This window comes from Sinohyriopsis cumingii, chromosome 2, assembly GCF_028554795.1.
Source record: "Sinohyriopsis cumingii isolate HCF-2022 chromosome 2, ASM2855479v2, whole genome shotgun sequence".
Lineage (NCBI taxonomy): Eukaryota > Metazoa > Mollusca > Bivalvia > Unionida > Unionidae > Sinohyriopsis > Sinohyriopsis cumingii.
The window spans coordinates 169,971,167-169,996,632 of NC_142962.1; the positions used below are offsets into that span (position 1 = coordinate 169,971,167).

The 25,466-nt window shown below is 33.3% G+C and overlaps 1 protein-coding gene across 1 annotated transcript in view; it reads left to right on the forward strand.

The window, feature by feature from the left end:
* LOC149806284 (CUB and sushi domain-containing protein 2-like) overlaps window positions 1-25,466 on the forward strand; it is a 247,889-nt gene that overhangs the window by 96,759 nt on the left and 125,664 nt on the right. Inside the window, exons 4-5 of the mRNA XM_089935578.1 lie at window positions 9,735-9,835; window positions 13,875-14,081. Coding sequence (XP_089791704.1) covers window positions 9,735-9,835; window positions 13,875-14,081 — 308 coding nt within the window. The remainder of the gene's footprint in view (window positions 1-9,734; window positions 9,836-13,874; window positions 14,082-25,466) is intronic.

The window sequence follows — 25,466 nt, forward strand, 5'->3', positions numbered from 1 at the left end:
GTTCTTTTGTGTGGTAGACTGCGTTGTAGTTTGTTACTGTGGTTGAGTGAAAAAAGTGTGATACCACGTTATTTTTTTCATTTAATTTGTTATCAAATTAATTAGGATCAATTACCAAACTTCCTTTGTTATTGACGGGTCAGTAATTTGCGCTGTTAAGTGAAATGCACAAAATCAGATGGATTCTTGTTATAGAAATGCACCTTTCCGAGGCAGAAATTGACTTCATCTTCTCATGCTGATATTTTATGACTGTGTTTACAACGGCCACTGCTTTGATTCTACTGAACATCTGCCAAGTCAAGTCTTTATTAGGGAATGGCGTAAATAAACGCTGACTATTGATAACCAAAACTTATTAGCCCATCGAACTATTAATATTATGAAAGTTTCTAGTCCGACAGGAAATCTACTAGCCTTGGGCAAGCTAATTTTGAACCCTGATATATATATATATATATATATATATATATATATGTTGTGGAACCATTGTCACTTTGGGATAAATTTGCAGTTATTATTTTACTTCAATCAGAAATACATTTTAAGGTTGAACACACACAAAGATTTGTCCAGGTCAGTCTGATGTGAAAAACAGTGGCATGAAAGTTGCCTGCACACATCCCATTTCTCACTTTGTTATATATATAAATATCATTGCATTGTATATACGTTTCCTGTATAAACCGTAATTTTGAAATAATGCTTACAAACCTCAATAATTTGATTGTTTATGTCTGGCATGTGCAACTTCTTGCAGGCTATAGGCCAGACAGGCAATTTTTAAAACCACACCCTATGATGTAAATAAAATCAGGTTGCAGGCTGGATCAGGCCCATATGCCATAGGTTGCACATGCCTAGCTTGTGTTAATAAACTCCTTTCATTTTATGTTATGTAGTTTTTGTTCTGTGACTCAGCTGGAAATAAACATGTCTTAAATTACAGCACTTAATGCTATGGTGTGACTGACAAAACAGTATCTAATGTTTCATTGAATCATGTTCAGATTGTTGATGTTTCAAGAAAGTAATTTCTGTCGGCAGTTTCTTTGATGTATGTAACATAATTATGTTGCATAGTTTGGGTATATTCTGGCTGAGATGTGATTCAGGGGTGTCATTATAGTCCAAATGAATATAAATACTAGGCGTGAACTTTCACATCACCGCTTGTTTTTGATCTTGAATGAATATAGTCAGACAATAAAATTGATCGAGAGAAACATGCTAACCATTGTAACCAAAACTGTCACAGTGGGTTATCATTCTGTCATTATGTTGCAGAACTAAGCTTTTGCTTGAGATTGAGTTGGTCAAAAATTACTTTGTGCATTGTACATTAGTGAGAGTTATGCATACATGATATAGTGTCAGGAGGTACTGTTACAACTCAGGTCTTAGACTATAGTAAGTAACAAAAAAGAGCAAAATCAACAAGTTTGTAAAATTCAACAAATAATTTAATTCCCTAAAATGCATTGTTAAAATGTTTTATAAAAACTTGCAGTAATCTGAATCAAATAAAAAAAATTGTCCTAAAAGTTACATCACGATCCTAAAGTATAGAATATTCTGAAGGACACACAGTACTAATTATACAGAAGAACTGTCAACCAGTCTAGAAATGGGTGTGGGCCCCGAGTGGCCGAGTGGTCTAAAGGGTTCTCCGTTATGGATCACTGCCATCTCACCTCTGCGTGGGTTCTAGTCTCGGATTCAGCTAACGTGGGTATGTGAGAAAGCTTGCCAGTAGCTTCTCGTGGGTCGGTGGTTCTTTCCGGGGTTTTCCTGGGTTCTTCTTCCACCATTAATACTGGCCTCCATGTATAGCCTATTGTGTGCTGAAAAATGGCATTAAACCCCACAACAACAACAAGAAATGGGTGAACAAATAATAGAGTATTTATGGGTTTGGTGGTCCATAATTGGTTAATAATGAAAATTTTAATTATAGTAAAAAATATCTTTTGAGAGCTTAACCTATATGTAATTTTTTTAAAATATAGACAAAATTCTATTGATGCAATTTTAGTATTTTTACAGGCTTGACTTAGGAGTACTCAATAATGAAAGTAGCACCTGATTCATTTGGTGCAGAATCAATAACATGTTTCATGCACATGTAGATAAACATAATACCGCAGCTCATATGGCGTTCTCCACACATAAGCTTGCACCAAGGTTAGTTGTGCATGGTGAATTATTGGTCTCATCATCAGCACCCAGAAATTTTAAGTTATTGAATTTTGAATATGATAGTGTTTCCATATGTTTACCGTTGGAGTTGAATTAGTAACGTGAGTCCTGTATGCTACCTATACCATAATAGGAGCTTGTTGTTGGCGTGGTTACCATGTGCATCCAGAGTATCATTTGGTGGTTTTTGCATATGACAATCATAATGGAGTCTTTTTTTCATGGCTTGAATGTGATTTTGGAGAAAAAAAACCTATCCAGAAGACAGATGGGAATGGTTTTATACACTGGACAAAGGCAACATATAGTTCAGGCCTTGGGAAAAGAGCATAGTATGGCATGATGGCAAAATTTCTTATGATGGTGCCCACAGATTGGCCTATATGGTTAAATACCATTTAACACATGCAACAATTCCTCAAAAGGGAGTGGAGGAGAGATTTTAAATGTAAGTCACCTATGTCACAATCACTTATGTATCAATACTGATCATTTAACTTTAGAGACACATTCAGTAGATCAAAGCAGAGAACATTGTAAAAATCAAGGACTGTGCACAAAACTGCACATGCTGCATTGCCTCAACCTGTAATTTGCATTATTATATGTCGAGTCACATTGAATATCAGTTATATCTATCTTATTTCCTACCATAGAATTAAACTCCTTGACACCTTTTCTATGTTCAGGTATAGATTTATGTATTAGACAACTTTAATATGCAATTCAATTCTATTACTTAAATCTAACAAGTAGTTTATGCAGTGATAAATTTTATCATTGCCTTAATATTGCATAGAAACATGGACTTGTCTTGGCATCACAAAGTTTTCCACATATTTCTCCACCTCCAGCTTACTTCTTAGCTTGAGCCACAGCAGTTTTGTACATGGACTTTCTGTCGCCAACATCAATGTCGTCATTGTAGGAACTTTGGATAGCTTTTTCAAATTTGTCTCTTGTTGTCATTATGTAACAGACCTCAAGTGGCTGTTTCTTTTGGGTTGATGCACATTTTCCCCCTTGTTGTGTGGGAACATTACCAGGCTTGAAGAAATTAATCTTTTCTTTGCTTCTTATCCTTTCCCATAGTTTAATGCAAAAAAGTAGCACTCTTTTATTTAATTATTCAGTCTAATAAAGCTTATGGAACTTTTATTTGGCTTTTATACCTTTTTATTAAGATTTGGAGGTGATGAATCACATGTGATGATAGCTTAAATAAGTTTGGAATGTCAGCATCTCTTGATGCTTCATGGGTGTGTATTTTAGTCACAAAATGGCAATGGTCTCTTATCATTTTGACCTGTCATGTGGCACACTTATTTGTTTTGTTTGATTGATATGAATAGGGATGCATTGCATCTTATTTCTGTGAGAGTTAGCAAGAAAAGAAATGGCGATTTTGAAATTTAAAACGTTTAAAACTTGTCTTATAGACAGTGAGAGATGAAAATACAATGCGTCATGTAATTTGATTCCCTGTGATGTCATAATTGTTGATGTCAGCATGCTTGTGTTTCTTTCGTGTAGCATGCATGCCATAGAAAGACGACATGAAGATACAAAGGCAGAAAACAATTATTTTAATGGCAAGAATAAGCCACTAATAAGTACAATACAACACAGCAACATGTAATGTGGATGCAATTTAGCTATAGACATTGGTATCACATAAAATGCTATTGCACTTATATTATCCATGCACAAGCATGGCCAATTCTTTCTTACAATTATGCTCCAATATCAATGAGTAAAATACAACTTTTTGTAAAAAAACAATAAATCTGGTTATAGGACACACAGTACTAATTATACGGAAGAACTGTCAACCAGTCTAGAAATGGGTGAACAAATAATAGAGTATTTATGGGTTTGGTGGTCCATAATTGGTTAATAATGAAAATTAAAATTTTAGTAAAAAATATCTTTTGAGAGCTTATCCTATATGTAATTTGAAAAAAAATATAGAGAAATTCTATTGATGCAATTTTAGTATTTTTACAGGCTTGACTTAGGAGTACTCAGTAATGAAAGTAGCACTTGATTCATTTGGTGCAGAATCAATAACATGTGTTTCATGTACATGTAGATAAACAAAATGCTGTGGCTCATATGGTGTTCTCGACACATAAGCTTGCACCAAGGTTAGTTGTGCATGATGAAATAGGCCACATCATCAGCAGCCAGAAATTTTAAGTTGAATTTTGAATATGATAGGGTTTCCATATGTTTACCATTGGAGTTGAATTAGTACCGCGAGTCCTGAATGAATTCTAGTTGGCCATGCTTGTGCATGGATGTTCTGATGTACCAGTAGGCTGGAATAGTGTTTATGTGCTAACAGTCTTCATGTATCACAGTGATATAATTCAAAATAGCCTTTAATGAATTCACAATAAACCCAGAATAATGATACGTAAATAGTCAAAAATCCTTAATAAGCACTTGTAATTCCAAAGAATATTACATCCTCACAAATTAAAAACTGAACACAACTAAAAGACTGTTTTCACTTAAGAAGTTAAAATCAGACAAGTACTTTTAATATAAACAACCCTAAAATTAAAACCTAAGTCACAATAACAGGACTGCATACATGATAAAAATTAAGCTTTTGTTGTAATTATTATGCTTTTTTTCCCCCAAATTATGCTTTTGTCTAGACAATATGGACTATGCTTCTTTGCTGCATTAAAAAATGAAATAGAAATAAGGCAAAAAAAGGTTGTTTGTGTCTATTTCATTATCATCTCTTGTATTGTCGTCACAAAAATCTAAGAATATTCTTATAAGGACGAGGGCTGGGTTAGAATAGCATGAATACTTTCTTTATTTTCTATTTATAGTAATTGTACATGACCCATTTCTAAGAAAACAGTGGGTTTTTCAAAAGTGAAATTTGCCTGAAAGATTTATTTTATAGACATGCTTTCCATTTAGTGAACCACTCTATATTGTTTTTAAAGAAAATTACACCAGATGTTATGTAAAAAGCTTTACAGTGTTAGTTGTGGCTGTTATATGATGGAAGATGTTAGAGCAGATGGATCTTTATAAACTTCAAAACATGTCAGATTGGAAAAAGTTACAACTCAACACTGCTTTACAAACTTTAAAAGAAGAATATGAGAGTAATGTAATACAGCACTTTGAGTACCTGACTATGATCATTGCAGAATTCCAGTTCGTGATCATTGAGCTGAAGTTACACATGTAGACTTGTTGGAGTGGGTGCTGAATATAAATAATTTTTCTATATTTTGTGTCTGTATTCTGTTTCTAATTCAAATAGATATTGCCCTTTTGATAAGAATTTTGACCAGCTGCAGAACCAGGTTAATAGTATAAAGAAATGTATCTTTTTCAAACATGCTGTAATTTTGGCATGTAATATATAGATCACACTTTTAAGCCCAAATGATGCTTTTTGCCACTTATAATAACAATAATTAATGCTTATATCTGTTAGGGGTTGGTTGGTTGGTTGGCATGTATGGGACCAAGATGAGGGTCACCTTAAGGGAAATTTCTATCAAACTGTAAGCAAAATTCAATTATATAATCTTCTAGGGTCAGAATCAAGACTGTCTTGAATTTAAAACCAAGTAAACCTGTTTTCCTACCAAAAATAATCTTAATGCTTCATCCACTATAATAGAAAAAAATTAGCTACGTAATATGTTGTTTATAAGTAAATGGTTAGGTTAGACTAAAATCCTACCATCAATTATGGACAAAGGTCAATCACACAGTACAGATTAAATATGCATAACAGAATCGTTGTCAAAAGACACTACACAATACAAATTAAATATACATAATGTCAGTAGGTACAGCCGCATAAAAAACTCATTTCAACCAGGAGACCAGTCATTGCTTCAGGTCCTTAGAAGTGTGCAGCTGACCATGATTTGCCATTGTTGTTAGCATGAAACTGAAATTTCTCGATTTACAAACCATGTCTAATTTTGTAAGGCTTGGGATCAGCCATCATAATCTAAACATAGAACTTCGTAAAGATGAGGTACCATTAAAGCAGTGGATTTGTCAGCAGTGTAAATTGGATATAGTATATGAATGACATTTCTTTATTGAATGCCCTCTTCTTCTGCAAACAAGACAGGCATTTTTCAGAACAGCGGTTGATATAGTACTGTCTTTTAGTAAAATGAGGGACTGTGGAAAATGAATATTCATACTTGGTGGAGGTTATTAGGATGCTAACAAGTGATGTTTTTTCTCTCAGGTTTTTTAAAACCATCAACAAATAAATTTACTATTTCATTGATAAATGAATAAGTGAGTGATACAAATGTTTTATTTGTACTCTGGATCTGTTCTAGAAATGAAAATTGAGTCAGGAAACTTACCTCTTCCAGTAAAAAAGTACAAGATGTGTGCATGTGTTTTTTTCTTCTAAATATTAGAGAAATTTAACGAAAACTTGAATGTAGGATTGGTCCATTTTAATGTGATTTTTCCTTCTGTTATATCTACCAATTGACCCTTTGTACTTGAGGCAATGATTACCATAGTAATGATGCTTCTTTATATGGCTTTATATATAATTTGTATCTTGTGTTATGTTATATTGAATAGATGTACCAGTATTTACAAACATCATTCCTCTTTTTTGGTGATAATGCTGTCACAGGATTTTCTCCACTAAACTGAATATAATTATGTTTGTCATAGTGTACATGTTAGAAGGGTTTTAAGTCTGTAACTGTTACCCTGAACCCATTTTATTAACATAGCTTGTGGCAAACACCTGTGTAAAAAGTGACTTAGGCTTCCTGTTTGATATGTTCTAGACTAACAAGTAAGTTAGGCAAAAGCAGTCGATAATGGATAATATACTTAATGTTAAGTGAAGTTGAACTCATGTGCTTCTGAAGGGTAGAAATTGCACACAGATACCTTGTCAGGGTGGGAATCTAATTAGGCCATGGTTGAGTCAGTAGTAAAGTAGTTAGGACCAGAGTGGTTTTCATGAGCCCTGGTCATTTGTGTTTGTCTCTGCAAGTCAGATTTATGTAGATTTTCATCAAAGCAAATGTTACAGTTTATGTCCTGTTGACTTCCATCCTTTTCATGGCACAATATATAAATGTTTTTGGTTAAATTGTGGGAAAAAGTATCACATTCAATTTTAAATAAGAATAATGCTATTGTCAGGGTTCTCTATACAAGTTGTGGTGATGTGCAGTAGAGGAGGGGAAATACAAGATCTTACAGGAGTACTTTTGAGAACATGTACATGGATTTAACCCTCTATTCTGTACATCAGGAATCTCAAATTCCTGTAAAAATTTGTCCACTGACGATCTTGATCTGGTGCTAGTTACCATTACTCTGTAAGATGCCAACACATACCAGCAACCTTTACTCTATAAGATGCCAACACATACCAGCTACTGTCAGTCTGTAAGATGCCAACACATACCAGCTACCGTTACTCTGTAAGATGCCAATACATGCCAGCTACCATCACTCTGTAAGATGCCAACACATACCAGCTACCATTACTCTATAAGATGCCAACACATACCAGCTACCATTACTCTCCAAGATGCCAACATGTACCAGTTTCCATTACTCTTTAAGATGCCAACACATACCAGCTACCATTACTCTATGAGATGCCAACGTATACCAGCTGCCATTAGTCTATAAGATGCCAACATGTACCAGCTACCATTATTTCATAAGATGCCAACATGTTGTTGTTGTTGTGGGGTTTGATGCCATATTCAGCACATGATAGGCTATGCATGGCGGCCAGTATATTAATGGTGGAGGAAGAACTCGGAAAAAAACCCGGGAAGAACCACCGACCCACCAGAAGCTATTAGCAAGCTACCAGCTACTATTACTCTGTAAGATGCCAACATATATCAGCTACCATTACTCTATAAGAGAAGAAGTTTCTTTTGATTTTGGTCTTTGCAAAGGCTTTAATGAGTTAATGTTTGTATAGAGGTAACATTGATAGTAGGAAGAATATGAAATTTACATCAGTATGATGACTGAATTTACAAGTCTCATGCATATCTTTGTTTGACCTTGATGTTCTAGAGGTTCCATTTCTAAGGCCAAGAAACAAATTATGCCTGGTTCTGATGACAACCGTAAACAAATAGGGTATGAAGGTCAATACTAATTTTAGTTCTACTGGTCATAGACCAAAGAGCCTGTGGGATGGTCTATTATCTGTCATTTGTCCATCTGTTAGCACAAGTTCGTTGTCGCTTCTCCTTTAAGGACTACATTTGACGATTGACATGAAACTTGACACCAGCATCTTTATGATTCTAAATGAAAATGGTACCACATGGACATCTGACATGGCCACCACAGCCATCTTGTAAATATTATTACTAATTCTACTCCAGAATAGATGGTCATATTAACATAGTGTTTTCAGTGAAAGACTTCCTAGGACTTCTGTTTGATCCTAAACAAAAATGGCACTGATTGGATGACTTAAATGAAAATGGTGCTGCTAAAACAACCCATATGGCTGCCACATTCTGAGGCCATCTTAAAGTCTTGTTATCACTGTGCCTGAATAAATGGTTATATCAGCATAGGGTGTTTAGGGAAAGGCATCACAAGATGTGTTTGGTCATCATTGAAAATTGTGGTGATCTGATTTTTTTACCACTGTAGCCAATGATCTTGAAAGTTGCTATGGCTGACTAGTCATATTAACATTTTGCTTTCACCAGAAGATGTCTTATGATGTCTGGATGGTCCGAAATGAAAATTGTGCCAATCTGAAATCAAATGGCCATCATGGCAGCCATCTTGAAATTATTGGTATCTTGAATTCCTGCAAATTCTGTTCTTTTTACACTTAATTACTTTTATTGTTTTTTTTTAACCAGCTCAAGTTAGGCCAGTTTCTAATTCAAAGTTACTTTTCTTGGGGGCAGAATCTGAAAACGGCATGATTGGTACAGTTTTTTGTGCATACATGATAAAAAGTTGTAGGATCAGGTCCATTAAAATAAGGTAGGTAAGGTTACTGGAACCATGCATATTTATTCTTGGGCCTAATGGTTGTCTTGTTTATATATAATTTGAGGCATATTACCTAGTCAGTTTCCAAATTTTTAATATCTTGTTTATATCTTCATTACATTGGTGAACCATATTTCAAAACTGAGAAATGTATTTATTTATAAAACAGTCATATTTCCTCTGAAGTCTACAAATGAGTTTGCTTTTGAATTAATGAATTAACTTTTAACTTATCATTTCTGTCTTTTGAAAGAGCAAACAAAGTCTAGATTTGATTACTTACAGGATGAAAACCACTATTGAATAACCTCAGTAATTTTCATTGGTGCATGGAATTTGAAGTGCATTTTCATGCCCTGGATACTAATTTGCCTTCTTGGGATTTAACACATGAATGGTAAATAAAATTTGAATGGGCCATTGCATGATCATTTTAGTGAGAGAATTTGACTTTTTATATTCATTTTTTAAAAATCATTCATCAGTTTGTGATGCTTTAATTTCAGTGCTAATGGTAGTGAGCTTGTTCAGGCCAACGATGTTCAGTATGCAGAGATTGTAAGGCCCAATGCACCAACCAGTCATCCAGATCATCTGTTCTGGATAGGTATGTTGGTTGATAGCAAACTTTATTTTTTTCCTAGGAAATATTAGCCACGCCTCATTAGTTAATTATCTGACCAAATGATGTCACTAATATTATGTAAGATTTTTTAAAAAAATCCTATTGCACTGGTTTTAAAATTAGGTTAGGTATTATTTGTTTTTATAAATATTGCATATATTTAATGTGATTTTTTGAGGTATTTTTTTACATGGGTGAGAAAAAGTCCTGAATTGGCAGTGAGAAACAGGTATGGTTGCTTGATCAGAAGAACATATTTTTTGTTGTTGCCTAAGTGGGGAATTAGTAAAGCAGTTACCAGACCCAGTGGTTACTAGTCGTATATAGAAAGGGATGAGTGAAGCTAAATTATCGGACCCAGTGATGTGACTAATTGTGTATAGAAAGGGATTAGTGAAGCTTAGTTAACTTCATACATTTAACTGATTTTTCCATTACACTGACTCCATATATTACAGTTAACTGATCTAACCATTACACTGATTCCATACATTACATTACACTATTTTTACCATTACACTGATTCCATACATTACTATTTTTACCATTACACTGACTCATTACATTTTTACCATTACACTGACTCCATACATTACATTAAACTATTTTTACCATTACACTGACTCCATACATTACATTAAACTATTATTACAATTACACTGACTCAATACATTACATTAAACTATTTTTACCATTACACTGACTCAATACATTACAGTTAACTGATCTAACCATTGCACTGACTTCATTATATTAAATAAAAGTTGTTTAACCTCTACATTGACTCCATTATATTAAACTGGTCCAACCATAGCACTGATTCCACACATTAAATTTAATGGATTAACCATTCAACTGGCAACAACATACATTTAACTTAACTGATCTTTCTTTTAAGTATGGTTGTGCAGTTCTGTAAGATCTCACATCTGAAAACAGTTCAGAATCTAAATGAAAGAAAATTAACTTACATTGAATATAATTGTTTTGCTAATCACTCTGAACTAAGGTCAGCAAAGATTACTAAATGAACCAGTAAAGTAATTTTACATTTAAAGAGTTGGGAAGTAGCTTTGATAAATTCATCTTCCTGGATGGGTTGGGGGAGGTAACATTAAAATCCAAAAAATAAGGACTTGTTTTGTGAGAGTGATCTGGTTTAATTTTAACATAAGTCCTAGGGTTAATTAGCTAACATTAGAAAAGTGATGGGTTGCATTTTTTAGACCTCTTATTTATGACACCAAAAATACCAAAAGAAAACAATTTTCAGCCAGTACCTTATTATGTTAGGAAAACAAATTTGTAAACATATTCAGTTACATTATAAGAAATGCACACAAAAAATACAAATGGACAACAAACAATCTTCAATTGATTTATCAATGGGGAGCTGAATTTTCATCCTGGTCAAAGACATCAAAAGATGGCAGTGATGCCTCTTGAATATGTGTGATCACTCAAATTAATAGCCGAATGCAAATAAAATCATACTAAATTCTAACATTTTCCTAATGCTTTTTTTTTGTTCACATGAACACATGAAATGTATTTCGTTAAAATCAAACAACTCTGATCTGAATATGTTATTAAATTTATAAATGCAATATTTCTAAACCAAGCCTTAAGTCAAAGGTTAATAGCAATATGTTTTGAAAGCCTGTCATGGCAATGTGATACTTGACTATTGAGATTATTTTCTGTCACGGTGTAGTGATATATTGAATCTGCTTATTTTTTTTTTGTGTTGTGGTGTTACAATGCAGAATAATATCAAGATTTATAAATGATGTACCAGGTCTTGTCTGTGTAATTTTAACATATATTAACATGTTCAATTTTTTTGTAAAGATCCTGGTGTGTATTGTACATAATCTTTATATGTATATACTTAAAATTATGTTGAGCAAAACATAAATTTGGTGGTTCTTTTGTGGGATTGCAAAGGGAAATTAAGAGTTATAATTAATTTGCATTGTTTCTTCGTTAGTTTATCTTTAAGTTTTCATTGTATGCTATGGAACATTGTATTTTGGACTTGATGTGTCCAAAACTCAAGTTCATTTTCTACCTACCCTAAATTGATGATTTAGTTTTAGTAGTAAAGATGTTTATCTCAATCTAAGTCTAGAACTTTGGAAATTGCTATGAATTTCCAGATCTACCTGTTGTTTACTACACATTTTATATTTTAATTTTAGTAATAGACTTCTAATCATAACTAAGATTTTATTTTGTACATATTAGGGGTCTTCTACGAGGTTATTTTCTATTAGGTAATGTTTGTTTTAAGAAAATGCTAATTGTGACTGGAGGTCAGGTAGAAGAGTGTGTAATCTTTTTTGTTGTTGTTGAAATTAATTATTCGTTCGTTAAGATCTTAGCAGAATCAGTTGTATTATTGTCATGTCTAGAAATTCATTTGGGCTGGAATTTATTTATTCAAAAGATTTAGTTCAAGTGATTATTCTTTGGAAATGCAAAGTAAAAATAACACTCTTGGAAATAGAGACTTGAATTTATGGTGACATTCAAATAACGATATATTGTAGGATTGTATTATGGTGATCCAACAAAAGACTGTTGGTACGTCACCATGACAAGGGCCACCACAGGCTTATCAACATTTCCAGCATTGGATTTAATTTGGATTTCCATTCAAGTTATTAAAATATTAAATCATTAGGATTTGTGTCTGTAATTCTTGGATTGTTTTGGATTTAATTTACAATATCATAATTTCTTTTTTATTTTCACTTTCTATTCATGGGAAATAAATTATCTGTTGAATTTTATAAAGCTTGTTGCTTCTCACTCTTTTCTATTACTTGTTTTAAGACCATATAGTCATAATGCACTAAATACTGTGAAGGTTCAATGTTTGTATGCCGTATTGTTCTACATTTTGAGGCAAACATAAAAGCTTGTGCAGGCTTGCAATTAGAGCCCATCAGCTTGCCCAAGCCTGTATTTGCTTGTACCAGCATCAATGCTGCATTTAAACATCAGACAGGGTTAAAACATGAGACAGGCTCATTTTAAGCTTACTGGAAGCTTGCCACAAGCTTACTGCAAGGATGGAAGCTGTGTCTCTGTGTCATTCTTTGCCTTGTTATCCTGAAAAAGTTCAGATTTTCGTTCACATCAAAATATCTCAAGATCTTTGTCATTGTCTTATATATGATGAAAAAATTTAACAAGTGTAAAGCAGACTTTCATGATTATTGATTAAATTCTTAAATAATTCTGAAACAAATCTCATTTTCAGAGGGGAAGTTGAAGATCTTCAGAGAATTTAAGACTTCCTCACTTTTATTTTTAGAATGGCATTATGATCTTTATTCATTTTCAAGATTACTGCACAAAAGAAATCATAAAAATTATTGCTTTTCATGCAAAAAAAATAGAGGGGCCCCGAGTGGCCTAAAGCATTTACTGTTCCGGATCACTGCCACTCACATCTGTCTGCATGGATTTGAGTCTCAGGCTCTGCTAACGTGGGTATGTGAGAAATCCAGCCAGTAGCTTCTCATGGGTCGGTGGTTCTTCTTGGGGTTTCCTAGGGTTCTTCCTCCACCAGTTATACTTACTGCCATGTTCAGCCTATCTTGTGCTGAAAAATGCCATTAAACCCTAAAACAACAACAAATTTATTGAGAAACCTAATGAATCTGAAGCGTGAACGTTTTGTAGCCATCATGCCTTTAATGAGAAGAATTAGGTCGTAGTTAATGCTAGTGTCACTTTGTCCAGATTATTCAAATAATACAACTCAAACCAAACAGGTAGGTTTTTTTTAGAAATGTACATCTGTACATTAAATCTGTTTCTAGGAAATAAGTGAGGAGCATGCTTAACCATTATTATGTGGATTCTTGCTTTGGCACACATTATTTTTAAGGACAATTTTTGCAGGTTTTCTGATGCGTTCTGCATCAGGTAATTGAGTTTATTATGTCCATTACATACCGTATTCAAATAAGTTGATAACTGAATGCCACTCTATATTTTATTTTTGAAGGACTGAATCGCATCTATGAGAAAGATGAGGGTCAAGCTGCCTGGGGAGAAATAGGAAATTACCCACTGTGGCAGGGACTGTGGAATAATAATGAGCCTAACTTTGAAGTGGGAGTCTGTGTGGCTGGGTCAAGTAATAGCTTTTGGGCTGTAAAGGACTGTGATATGAAACTGCCATTCATGTGTCAGTACCCTGCATGCCTAAAGGGTAAGAACTCAGATATTGGCATTGAGTATTGTGAATGTTTAGAAAAAAAGAAACCCTCCCCATCTCACATGCAAACACTCATGCATGCATGTAACCATGCGCACACTGTTCATAGGTAAGGTAGACAGAAAAAGAGGTCCACAAGAACCGACAATCTATTGTTCAAGCTGGAAATGAATATGCCCCTTCAGACAGGAGGCTGTGAGATGGGCTTCTCAGCACAACAATATTCATACACATTCAAGGATACATTAGCCTCAGAAACCATCAACAGATGAATGTGTATGCAGATAGAGTTGACAGCTTGTGTTGATTTTGATCTCAATACAGCTTTAACATAATATTGAGCAGGCAGAGAGAGGTGATATTTGAGTAGTCCGTAAACATTGCCTATGGTTATTTCCCTTCCCCACACTCCTTTTTAATAATGAGGAAAGATCTCCCCCTTTTGACAAAATCCTGATATTTGAAACAAGTGAAATTCATTGTTAGGGTCTTGAAAATTTCAAAGTGGTGTGTCCATGACAAGTCTGCTTTTGTTCATGTGAAGAAGTTGAATAACTGCAGATTTCCGATTTTGATGCATAGCTCCCATACAAAATATTTAAGGAGATTCAACCTGGATTTTAGGTGGATTCAAGGTGTATTCCATCTAAAAAAAACCAAACAAATTTCAGATGGACTTTAGGCAGACTGAGAATACAACTAAGGTGACAGACTGAATCCATCTAATAGTTAAGCGTACTATTTCTCATATTCCTTCTAACGGATAACTGTTAGATGGAAAAGTTCTTTTTGTCCAGTTTATTTTCCTACTGTAAGATGGCTTTTGGATGTCCCACCCAGTCACATTATCCCGACACCAGGCTGACCAGTCCTGTCAGTAACCTCTTAATGCTAAGCACCAAGTGAGGCAGCTGCTAGTACAATTTTTTAAGTCTTTGGTATGACTCAGCCTTGATTTGAACCTGAGACCTCCCACATCCGAGGCAAATGCTCTAACCACTTAGGCTAACAGAGTGGTCTGAGTTATAAATAAAGCTATATTTTTTTTGTCATATACTAAGAAATGCATTAATTATAAAAACTATAAAAGAAATTAAAGACATGTATGCAGTACTATTGATACGCATTGAGTTTGTATGCTAATAGATTGTAAAAGATACATAATGTAGTATAAGTCTAAGCAGCAGGAAGGCGGAGCCCCCCACTTTTTATAAGGGTCCATTTGGTAAATAGAGCCTTTCTACGATTAAGAAAGATAACGACAATAACATTAAACTAATCTTCTAACAAATCGAGATTTTCTCTTGCACTATGTTAACTCTGTAGAGGGATGATGAAGCTCTCTATGTTTTATAAGGGTCCTCATGGCAAATAAGTCTTTTTAATGTCAATGAATCAAAATTCTCTTCTAATTTAGTTAATTCTGTTACTGTTTTTTGTTGTATCTTTTTCAGTTATAAAAAGAACCTATACCATGATGACCCTCATATTGGTGGGCTCCGCCTTCCTGCTGCTGTAATTTAAACCCAATATTTTATGAAGATTAATTTGATATCTTGATCTAGGATCATGTAGATTTATTGTTATAAATCCATGTTCTTTTGATTTAGCATGATTAAAATAATTTTTAAAATTTAATAATATCCATGTCACCACTGCACCAAGTTTGGTGAATATTTCTCAGTGTATGTGTATCAACGCCATTAAACACAGCAAGAATGTTACAATTATCTCTAATTACTTTTGGAATTTGTGTATATCTCTGTGTTACATAAAACACATCAGTATTTTTATGTCTTCCACGGGAAAATATTTTTGCTGGATTGGTTTGTTTGTCTAGCATTACATCATCGTATACAACTAAATTATTAATACTTCCAACAATAGAATCAATACTCGGTGCATCATTAATATAAGTTATAAAGTCAATAACATCATTGTCTTCGTTTAACAGTCTTGCATTTTCATTAAAATCCTTTAAAACATCGTAACATCTCTGATCATCAGCTGATGGTGCAATTAAATATAATTTATCCCATTTTAACCATCTCATTATTAAATTAAGTAACAACTGTGTTTTACCCGATCCAGATGGACCTGTTATTCTCATTCTAATAGAATTTGGTGCTGGACGATGTTTAACTGGTTCCTGTTTTCATGTTGCTGAAAAGTCAGTTACATCCATTAAATATATAATAAATATCATGGATTTATATTGTGTGAAATGTAAAGCGCATACCCCAACAGATGATATAACAACAATTACAACGAGTATTAATAGATCAGCACTCACCGGTAAGTGTACACAATGTGGCACAAAGAAATTTAGATTTTTCCCAGGTAACAAATCAAATTTAAAAAAAAACCGAGGAGGTGATATTGCAGCAAAATTAACAGGACTGCCAGGAGATTCATGGGCTAAATATCCAGGAGAAAAACACCTTCCAGGATATAATTACTGCGGTCCTTGAACTCGACTTGATATTCGACTTAATAATCAGGATCAACCAAAACCCGGCAAATATCCGATAAATGCTATTGATCGAGCCTGTCATGTTCATGATATAGCATATAAAAGTAGTAATCTACAACATAGACATCTCGCAGATGTGAATTTGATTCACACGTTAAATTCTATTACTGATAAATCTCTCAAAGAAAAATTAGCTAGTTGGTTAATAAAAACAGCAGTGAAAGGTAAACTAGCATTAGGCACTGGTAATTAATATTATGGAATTAATTTATTATTCTCCAAGGGGATTTTGGAAGGGTAAAGCAGCAATTAATAAACTCGCCTTAATAAACTCACCACCGCAGCAAAGGTTACACATGCCACTGCAGCAGATTGGTTCTCAAAACAATCAATATGGCAGATTTATCTACCACCACCTAAAAAAGTTGAATATGCACATTTTGATGTTAATGTTCAAAATGAGGTTCATCAAGCTGATATTTTATTTTTACCTCATGATATTGTCAATTCACGAACATACAAATATGTATTAACCGTCGTTGATGTTGCAAGTAGATACAAAGAAGCAGAACCATTATCTACAAAGACATCATCAGAGGTTGCTTCTGCATTTGAACAAATTTATCAATGAGGACATGGACCACAAGGTGGTCTACAATGGCCAAATCCATTACAAGTTGATCCTGGTAAGGAATTTCTTGGTGCAGTATCATCATTAATGAATCATCATAATGTAAAAATACGACAAGGACATAGGGGAATTCGTTGTGATCAGGCAGTTGTTGAACGATTTAATTGAACACTTGCTGAGAGGTTATTTGGATATCAATATGCGAAAGAATTTATTCAGGATATGAGATCCTACGAATGGGTTGTAAGATTACCAAGTGTAATATCCGCATTAAATAATGAAATAACTCGAACAATTTCAATGAAACCTATTCAAGCAATTACAAAAAAAAATATATACCAACACAGCAACATGATTTTTCGAAACAAATACTTAGTAATGTTATTGTTAGATATTTATATGAACCAGGTGAACTTGAAGGTGGTAAAAAAAGAGCAACTGATCCTGTTTGGAATGTTACTACACATACAATTTCTTCTGTAGTTACATCTACGGGTAGACCAGCGGTATATAGATTAGATTCAACTGCTCCTCAGCGAGGATTTAAACGTGAACAATTACAAGTAATTCCAGATGCACAATTACCACCACGATCGCTTAACTAGCGCCCTTACGTCTGTTACATTCAAGGGACATCAATGTAGTGTTTTCTCGTGTATGACCACAACTACTGTTTTATCCATGGTAAATTGTTGCGAATCTTTTTCTGAATATAACCACCTCATTATACAATTACAACTCGCACAGTGATTATTCTGCTGTTCTCTTAGCATCATTACAAATTCAACATCGATGTTAAAATCATGATTTTTTTTAATCACAGTGTTTATAACTAGCAAGTTTTTTTCTTATTATAACATCACTGACTATATCGCTGATTGTATTATCGTTAATATTTACAACAACCCTACCAAGTTGAGATATTTTTCTTACTTGTGATACCGCGAGATACACCAAATTTGACCATTCGATGTAATCATCTATGATCCAAACTTGTGTATCAGAAATTGTTAATCCTTGAGATGAATATATCGTTGCTGCATATCCTAACTTCCACGGGGATTTTTCAGCGTTTAATGCATCTTTGACAGCATTAATATCAACTAGAATAATATCATTTAATACTAAATTCTCTATCGTAGATCCTCCTGGAATATCAACATCGATATTTTGTCTTTGTATATCAGTTGGTCTATAACATAACGGTACAGGCATCGATGGATATTTTTCCTGTTGCATGTTAAATAATTTGATTTGAATTATAGCTCTTGTTATTTTTCTACTTGCTATTATTAAATCATCTGGTCTCTATATTTCCAAAAACTCATCCATGGAAGTCTCGGGAATTATCCTACGCGCTATTGTACACTGTATTCTATCCGATTGTAATCTTATAAATTTTTTAAAATGATTTTAATTCTTCATCAAGTATTCTATGATCATCATTTATTTCTTCGTAATAATCCATGAATTTTTTAACCAATCATGCGGGGATAATCTGGTAAATGGTGGTGGTTGACCGTGATCTCCACTCATTATCACAGCAGTATTTTTTAATAATAACCAATCAAGAAATATTTTGAATATTTTTAACGATACTGTACATATTTCATCCCAAATAATTATCGCAGGAATAGGCTTCTCTCCCATCCTTACGGAAGTCCATGTATCACTGCTCCAACGAAAGAAGCTGTGATAGGTACAAGAATTAATTCCTCGGTTTTTCATTTCTCTGGCTAGTCTATGGTGTTGGTGTTAACACAATCATATCTGAATCCTTTCCAAATAGTTCAATAACACGAGTTGTTCTACCACAACTACCTAGACTGCTTAAATAAACCGTTTTATATCTTGATACTGGATCGTGTAATGATGGTGCATTTGTCAATTCTGATATTTGATACAACAGTACTCATCTTTGATCATAACGTCAGCAGATTCACAGTATTTATGTAATTTTTCTTCTTTTATTCTCCATGAACCCCACTGTTTATCAGTGGTTGTCCAATGAGTCATTGCTTTTTTATGTTCCATATTAATGTAAAATGAATCCATAGCAACTATGACTGCGTGTTCAGGAAATCTGTTTATCATTGATAATAAATTAATAGAGACGTACGTGAGCATTGAGGATCTTAAATGAGTATACCGAGGTGATTCTCCATCGGTATAACTAATAATAGTTCCTAATTTTATTCTGTTGGATAAATAAACATCCTCTCGGTTTATAAATGTTTCTTTTGCTATTGTATCAGCAATTATAAAATCTCGTTCTGTATCATCTAAAATTAATCGTGTGTGAAGTCGTTTATGATCATGAGATCCGCCTTGAGTAAATTTACCAATTATTCTTCTACAGATATTTTTTGCTGTGATTTGTTCATTGATATTTTCCACGAATGTGTTGAAATCCACTGCAGGAATGAATTCAGGTATTGGTAACCAAATATTAGTTTATTTTTTTATATGATATAATCACTTCACTAACCGTCAACGATGCTAATATACAATCATCAAGCATAAATTGCAACAATGGTATTGGCGCCCACATCTTCTCTACCAAACCAAATATAACAACATGGATGTTGATATGGATTAAATTCAGACGACATAATACGAGCAAATCCTGCTAAATCAAAATCAGGCAATGGTCCATTAATCAATACTTGCATTAATTCATGTGTTGGATGACCAAATCTTAAAAAATACTTATCACATTCGCCTATTCCAAGAAAACTTCCAGGATAACACGTGACCATATCAATAGAAATACATTTTTTATAATCATACTTAGTATTCCACAAACCACCATGGCCATATTCAATACAACTAGATTGAATATCCTTGAGAAACCAAGTTCGTGTTGTTTTGCACGAGTTTATTTCCTGTGCAAAATGACTAGGCACTGATGGAATGGTAAAACAGTTTGTGAGCAGCTCATCATATTCTGTTGAATATCGATTAGCAGTTTTTTTCATCGAGTTGTGAAGAGATTCCATCCGATATAATTCACTGTTGGGTCTAACAAATTGATCATACTGACCCTCCTCAGAACTCTTAAACAACCTTACTGATACAGGATCGGATTTACTTATCTGGTAAATAGTATCATACATATTTTGTGAATAAAATCGCACAACATGATTTCGTAGAAATATCATAATTGTGTTAGTCCACGCTTGTGAATTATGATCGATAATTTTAATTGGTGCTCCCTTTTTAGTTTTTATTTGATTCATATAAAATCTCAACGGATATTGTTTTTACGATTATCAGAAATTTTAATTAACTTGATAACACTGCAATATCCTCTATTGATGATCCATTATCCATGACTGATTTAGCCCATGTATCTATCTTTAAACGTCATTGGTTAGTTAAACCATTTCCTCATTTGGCATTTTTTAAATGTTCGATTACTCGTTCAGCTACACAATTCAATGATGATAATTTCATCTGAGTTCTTTAATATCCGGCTTATCTATCAAGTAAATTCCATAAATAACAGCATTTAATGGATACGCTCATGTGTAGTATAATCTATCTATTCCTGTTTATAATGTTGGTTTTGTTTTTTTTTTGGTTAAAATTACATATTTAAATTGTGATGTCATTATACGGTCACGATTATCATAGATGTGCCATCATTGATTTTCAAATTTAACAAATTTCGTCTGAATGAAATACGATTTTTTATTGCTGAAATCTATCACGGCACGTATTTCTCTGGCTCGTTTATCATTCATTGTTGCATCGTCACGTGTTGTTTTCCACGTCGACCATGCATATTTAGCTCCATCTCGATAAAATTCAAATTTTGCTTGTCTTACACTATTAATTATTTTTGATTTCCATGATTTTGGCTGTAATATATCAAAATCAAAATGTATTCGTTTTTTTCCTGTGTTTATATCAGTAATTAGGAAAATTTCTTCCATATATCTTCTAGTCAAATCTATGCTTAATTAAATTATTTTCATTAAATATGACAGTGACACAAAATTGTGTATGGAAAATGATGGGTTCAGCAGAATACTGTTCTCGTTCATTTGTGGGAAAATACTGTGCTCAGCATGGACAGCATATTCGACAAGGATCTCAGGGTCCTGTTTGTTGTATCAGATGTGGAAATGGTGTACGAGGAAAAACTCAGTTATGCTATAGTTGTGGTGGCAAGTTTTATAATGAGTTATCGCGATATTACCTATGCAAGCATAACTTTGTATTATCCGAGCATGATTATATAAATCGTTGTTTTCATTGTAAAATTAAAACCTAACAGTTAGACATAATTTGTTTGTATAATGGATCAGGAGTTTATATCGCACCCACTATTCAATAATTATGAAGTATCTTGTGATGGTACAATTAGACATCGTCAAAGAAGAATCCCCATAGGTAAAATTAATAATATGGGTTATGTAATGATCACAATCAGCCGTAAACCCCGTCTTGCACATCGGATTATTTTCGAGTGTTTTAATGGTAATATTGATAAAAATCTCATTATTGATCATATCAATTCAAACCCATTAGACAACTGCGTCAGTAATTTACGAGCTGTTACTCAAAGTCAGAATTGCCACAATGGACAATCAGGTAGATCCTTGAAAAAACCAAAACCAGTTATCGGGTTCATGATATAATCATTTCATTTCCGTTGATGTGTTCTGCAGAAAATATTTTGATGTTAATGTTATATTGGTAAAAAATGCCGCTGATGGAATATGTTCTACAATGTATTCATGCAGATGGAAAAAAACAATTTCATTTTCATATGAGAATTTTACAACTCTATAGGGGGATTTTAATCGATTTTTGTCTGAATGATAATTCTATTTAGACATATATATATATATATATATATATATATATATATATATATGAATAATGAAAATACTGCTGAGTTGATAGTTGAGTTTGATAAAATTCAGCATTTAGTTGGATCTAGTGAGATATTTACTAGCAAATATATCATTGATGAATTTGAAAAAATTAAGGTGACACGTGGATATGGTTATCCAACTCATGCAAATGAAAAGTCATAAAAATTATCACTGAAGAAAGAAATAGGATCATTTGCGCGAATCATAAGGATATAACACTATTTATCCCTGTCGAACGTATTATCAAGAAAATCACTGATGATGTATCTAAAATATTTCAGGAACGATTAACACAGAAGAATATCATTAATGACTTTGAAAGAATGCTAGTTTAATCCATAATTATTAATAATTCCCCTTGACTCATTTCTACGCTCATTGATTCTATTTATGATTATAGAATATCGTTTATTCTCCTCAGTGGCTTTTTCAATTGCGGTTTTATATTCATTATTTGTGGTTATGATTTTTTTGTAATAAAGTGCCAGTAATATATTTTTCTTACGGGCTTTTTCAGTCGCGGTTTTACATTGTTTATTTGACATTAATAACTCAGTCTCTTCCCTATGAGAATTTCTAAATCCACACGTAATTTATTTTTTTTAGTTTCAAGTTCGATAATTCTATTTTTTATTACAGCGATATCATTACAGATGTTTTTTTTTATTTGCATGATATTCAATTCGGGTCGTAATTGTTCATCATTGCCACGTGTAATCACGGTGACTGGTTCACGTCCCCATATTTTATATAGTCGTGTTAATCCGATTTTATATTCCATGGCAACTTCGCTGGGTTTTTTAATTATCTCGGTAATCTTCGAATAATCGTGGAGAATTTTTAAAAAAAATCCAGTAATTTTATAATTTTTTTAGGATTTTATATAAAGACTAATTTGTAATTTTGCTCCAAATAAATCAATCAGGTTAGAATTCTGATCGGTGAGATTAAAACCCACTCTTGTTAATAAATTATTATGAGTGCGGAGGTATACTGGATTAACCGGTACTTTCAGGAGATACTTGAGGAGTAAAAGTATATAATATATATCCCTGTTACGCCTGAGTTGATACTTCCGTGTTTGTCTGGTAACTTCCATCAATTGTATCAGACACGAGATTAACCACGATCACTGCAGTTATAATTACTACTCCTGGTGTTTACCACCACCGAATGGATCATTGTTGTGTCTAAGGATATTATTCGTCTATATTTTTTTCCATGAATTGATGATCCTGGGAAAAGTCTCCGTGATAAGATCACTGAGTTTGTTTCTTTAGTTGTTGTGTGTTTAATTCTGGTATTACAAATGTTTGTAATTGATTTTCTGTTATCGCGTAGTGGTTTAAAAATAAATCTAAGGATGTTTTTACATCTGGAAAATGAGTATTATATGTTAAATCACCATATTCAATTGTAAACATAATAATCTGTTAATTGATAAACTCGAGGTCTGATACAACCTGGTTTAGATGCTGTATCAGTTCAGTGATATACTGCTTTGTATCATTGTTGTAATGTTGTACGAGATCAGAAAATACATTTTGTAATTTATTATTTTTTTATGTTCAGACTTAACGACGTCGGAAAATGATTTGTTTTTTTTTCTTCATTAATGAAAAATTTACCCTCACTGTCTGCAGTCATTATAAATTGTGGATGTAAAACACCAAAGCCTGTATCACCATATTTATCAGTCCATAGGTTGGGTTCTCGATATTCTGAATCCATGGTAAATTTATTTTTACTGGTAAAAAATTCATCTCGATGTGGTTCTGGTGGTCCACTATATTTAAGAGGAATTTTAGGCCATCCTGAAACGGTTCTTATCGATGATTGATAAATATCAATGATCTAATTAGGAGAATTTATATCAATCGTGGCTGATAGGGATGGTTCATGAACCATTATAGCTATCTTTGATTCCTCTCCTGTTATGGATTTTATTCTCTGTGATAATTCTTCATTGATATCTTCGATATCATAATTTCCTCGTGATATTCCAACAACCTGCCAATCAGGGGTTCCATCGGGTTTATTTTTATTTGCAAATACCAGAGAATTATTTGGTTGTTGACCCGCAAATAATTTTGATTGGATATTTGGCCAACTGTAGTAAACTCGCAACTGAGCAAGCGCAATCTCTGTTACGGGAATTGCAGTTGGAAAATTAATGTTAAATTCAGGATTCATTGAGGTTACCAAGATCACTGCTGTTCTTTGCGGAGTTGTATTTGTGGCAGTTTGTTGTAATAGTTCCACTGAAGTCATTATTTATTTTAGTATCTTTTAAATCAGTGTTAGTCACTGCTTTGTTGTAAATTCTAATCATATCAGCAAATTCAGTGTCTGATATTTTTCCATCATAGAGACTCATTGACATTATTAAAGACATTTTAAAATATGTCTCCGTCACTGTAATTTTACAGTATAATTGTGTAATTTTGTATGCGAGCATGAACATAATTTTTTTTGCATTTATATTAGCAACGCCAGCTATTGTTGCTGCTGTTGAAACGCAAATTATTACAATCACCGGTGACATTGTGATCTAGGATAGTATAAGCCCGGTTCCAGCAACAACCGCGGATACCGAATAAACGATCATATCAATGGTAATTATATGTCGATATTTTTTTGTTTTTATAGTATAATTATCAACGATGGTCTTTAATTTAGTCTGCCATTCACATGCTTGATTATATTGATATTTTTGGACGTCCATATATTATTTACTTAAAACAGTTACAAATTCTGCATACCATGTGAGTGATGTTGATGCTAAATTATCAACGCTGGGTCTTAATGTAAATACCTCTGTGGATTCTTTTTCTATTGTTGTGCTTACACTATTAACACCCGTAGATGTACTTGATGATATATTAAATTGTAATACTGAAATAGAGAACTTATAGATACGTCGGACAGATGTGGTAACTTGAATAGTGTTATTTGCTTCCGTCCAGGTGAAGGATTTATGTTGAATCAAGTACACAATATTGATAATATCTTTATGAGGTATTTTAATCTTAGTAAGATGTTCGGAGATATCAGATAATTTCATAGATACTCTCGGTGATTTTCCAAAGAAATTATCTGTGACATCATCAGTTTGTCTAAAATTTCTACGGAGATTATTAAACGCAGTTACATGAGTATCATATTGATTTCGTAGTGTTGATAATTTATTATTTACGACGTCTGCGTAGATTTTTGTTACCGCGTCAGTGTCAGATGTTGGGTTACCAAGTGATGCTATTTTATTTAAATTCATGTTCACCTGTCATTGTATCACATGATTTTTGTATTTGTGTATGAATACTATCTAATACAGTTGAAAAAAGAACACCCTATTTAATCCTACCAGAGGAATCAAATAACACTGTGGA